At 40.8% G+C, this 2,834-nt stretch overlaps 1 protein-coding gene across 1 annotated transcript in view; it reads right to left on the reverse strand.

Moving 5' to 3' along the window:
* LOC109536466 (putative vitellogenin receptor) overlaps positions 1-1,751 on the reverse strand; it is a gene marked incomplete at its 3' end in the record, with an annotated part of 12,256 nt that extends 10,505 nt beyond the window's left edge. The window contains 6 exon segments of the mRNA XM_048667437.1: positions 414-542; positions 601-686; positions 738-901; positions 1,016-1,146; positions 1,202-1,388; positions 1,647-1,751. Of these exon segments, the coding sequence (XP_048523394.1) occupies positions 414-542; positions 601-686; positions 738-901; positions 1,016-1,146; positions 1,202-1,388 (697 nt within the window).
* Between the last annotated feature and the right edge of the window lie 1,083 nt (positions 1,752-2,834).

Raw genomic sequence — 2,834 nt, forward strand, 5'->3', positions numbered from 1 at the left:
TTCAAAACAAACCCATAATTGGGCACATTTGATTCTTTATATGCTTGCCAGGCATATAAAGAATCAAATGTGCCCAATTATGGGTTTGTTTTGAAATTTTAATCTGATGATGGCGCTGTTGCCTCGCCGAAACGTAATATGAAATAAACGATATAAACATTTTGATTTCACATTTTGACTCTCTTCAGCTGGTGGCAAAATGCATTTTGCCTGGCAAGCATATAAAGAATCAAATGTGCCCAATTATGAGTTCGTTTTGAAATTTTAATCTGATGATGGCGCTGTTGCCTCGCCGAAACGTAATACGAAATAAACGATATAAACATTTTTATTTCACATTTTGACTGAAACCCAGAAAGGAAAAGAGTATAATGCACAACTCCAGTAGTGATTTTTCTTTATATGGATCTTACCTTCATCGGATTTATCGAGACAATCATTCCGACCATTGCAGACGTTTGTGAGATCCACACAGGCTTTGCCGTCCAAGCAAAGGAACTTTTTCTGGTCCAGAGTGCATTGCGTGGGGTCGAAATGGTGTTCTGCAATTTAACGAAAAATTTAGTTGCTTCGATCGGTTTTACCGGGAAGTTTTCGTACCGCAGTCGCGCTCATCGCTGCCATCGCTGCAGTCATCGTGAGTGTCGCAACGCCACTCTTTGGGGATGCAACGATTGTTTGTGCAACTGGAAAGAAACCAGAGTTTTAACTGGCGAGAAAAATTAGGGCCGATTTACCGAAAGCCGTCGCATTCATGATCGTTGATGGTGCATCCGACACCTTCATCGGAACCATCCAAACAGTCAATCTCCTGATTGCAAACCCATTCTTCCGGGATGCAGATTTTGTCCGTACATTGCCATTCGCCCGCTCCGCATGTGCTGGTTGCCAAATTTTCCAGCTGAAGGAAAAAATGTATTGCCGCAATAAATCCATGACTTTTCAAGCAAATATTTGCCTCCTGCATCTTATCATAGCAGGGTGCAATATAATTCATAAACAGTGTTTTACGCACTTTGAAATAGTCGCAATCTGACTCATCGGAAAAATCTTCGCAGTCATTTTCCCGATCGCACACGAACAATTTGGCGATACAGCGACGGTTTTTGCAGCGGAAAAAGCTGGGTTCTCTGCATAGAATAAAATCTGCAAACAAACTGAGTTTTCCTTAGGGTTCCCGGGCAAGATGCTTCCAACCTACCACAATCCTTTTCATCGCTAAAATCGCCGCAATCGTTCTTGCCATCGCATTGGGCCTGCACCGCGATGCAGCGATTGTCGCTGCATTGAAACTGGGATATGGAACAGTTGCTGCGTCCCTTCATTAAGCTATCCAGGAAAGCCGATGAATATGCAACTGTACCTGCCAGCAGGAGAAGCCGAAACATCTGGAAAMCCCCMACATTTGTAATGCCATGTAGGSAAAAGSAAGCGATTTTCGCGAGAAAAATTCAATTACAAAGTGAAACTTTATGGACATTGAAGTTATCGGCAAACTAAGGGTTTTTCTGAAGTTCAAGTGCTYCTAGGATAAAGCTGTTGCAGCGAAAAGTCCACCTAAGCCCATTGTGCAATCAAGCACTAGTTACACGCAAAAGTCAGCTTTTGAGAGTTGATATTTGCCCTGTTGGCCCCAAAGTTCTTACCGTAAAATTTAAAATCAACTATCACAGACTGTTAAAATAGGTGCACTGGTTCAGCGATTTTCGATAGCGAAGAATGCGAGTTTCAGTGGTACCAGGAGGTTTTTCTAGCGCAAAACCGCAAAAACAACATGTTTTTCTTGTATGCTATTTCGAATGGATGTGGATAAAGAATCTGCAAAACTCGACCTTGTCAACATTTTTCAGCTTGAGCTAAAGAATGCCTGATAAATTTGCTGTTGGCTCATTGGCAAGAAGTTACGGGATTGAAGCAAATTTTGTCTTAGGAGGGAAGTCTTACACTTAAAGAAAACTGTCCAGTTTTGCCCAATTTTTGTTTTACCCTGAAGGTCTGCTCTTGATTTGACCTGATTTTTTGCCTGATCTTGAAAACGTTCTTCTCGACTTTTTCCCAATGTTAATGTCTTTGGTACACTTGGCAGACCTTAGCTTCATTTTTCTTTAAACCCTTGTTTATCCGCTTGATATATTCGCCCTGCATTGAGGAAGGGAAACCATTGATTTTAAATTTAGTCGACAATTCTTTGGAGAAAACACACCGGGAAACCACTTTGCAAATCGGGCGTCCCAAAAATGAGAAACAAGCTTGTTTAAGCAGGGTCCACTTCGGTTAATTCTAAACATGGCTTGTTATAAAAACTCATCGGTTGTTTTATATTTTTTGCGGCCTAAAATCCCGTAAAACGCAAAGTTTACGAAACGAGAGAGTTTACAAGAGTCCTTCGAGACTCACAGAAAAAGGAAATCAAACAGTAAACAGCCTGAGATAATTTTATTGAGGTGTATTGGTTATTATTATATTTTAACTATATTATTATCATTGCAAAATTTATTTATCAGCCTTGAAGGCTTTCACGGCCGGTTAAATCACGTTTAGAAATGTTTTTCGGGCTTTGAAGCCGTGGTCCATGAGAATTTCTTCCTGACGTTTCGTCCACAACTGCGCTGGACATTATCAAAGGCGTTTGATAATGTCCACCGCCGCGATTTTTTCGAAGTTTCTCAAGAACCATTTGAGCCACAGAAAGCGAAATTTGAATATCAGACACTTAGGTGCAAGATTACGTCAAAATTTCATGTTTTCCGTCCGGTTTTTGCTCATATCTCGGAGGCAAAATGAGCAAGAACGCTCATTTGTACATCATTCTAGAGATAAATAAATGGCCTTTT

The sequence above is a fragment of the Dendroctonus ponderosae genome, unplaced genomic scaffold, assembly GCF_020466585.1.
Source record: "Dendroctonus ponderosae isolate FM_Combo_2020 unplaced genomic scaffold, Dpon_F_20191213v2 Dpon_F_20191213_6, whole genome shotgun sequence".
Taxonomy (NCBI): domain Eukaryota; kingdom Metazoa; phylum Arthropoda; class Insecta; order Coleoptera; family Curculionidae; genus Dendroctonus; species Dendroctonus ponderosae.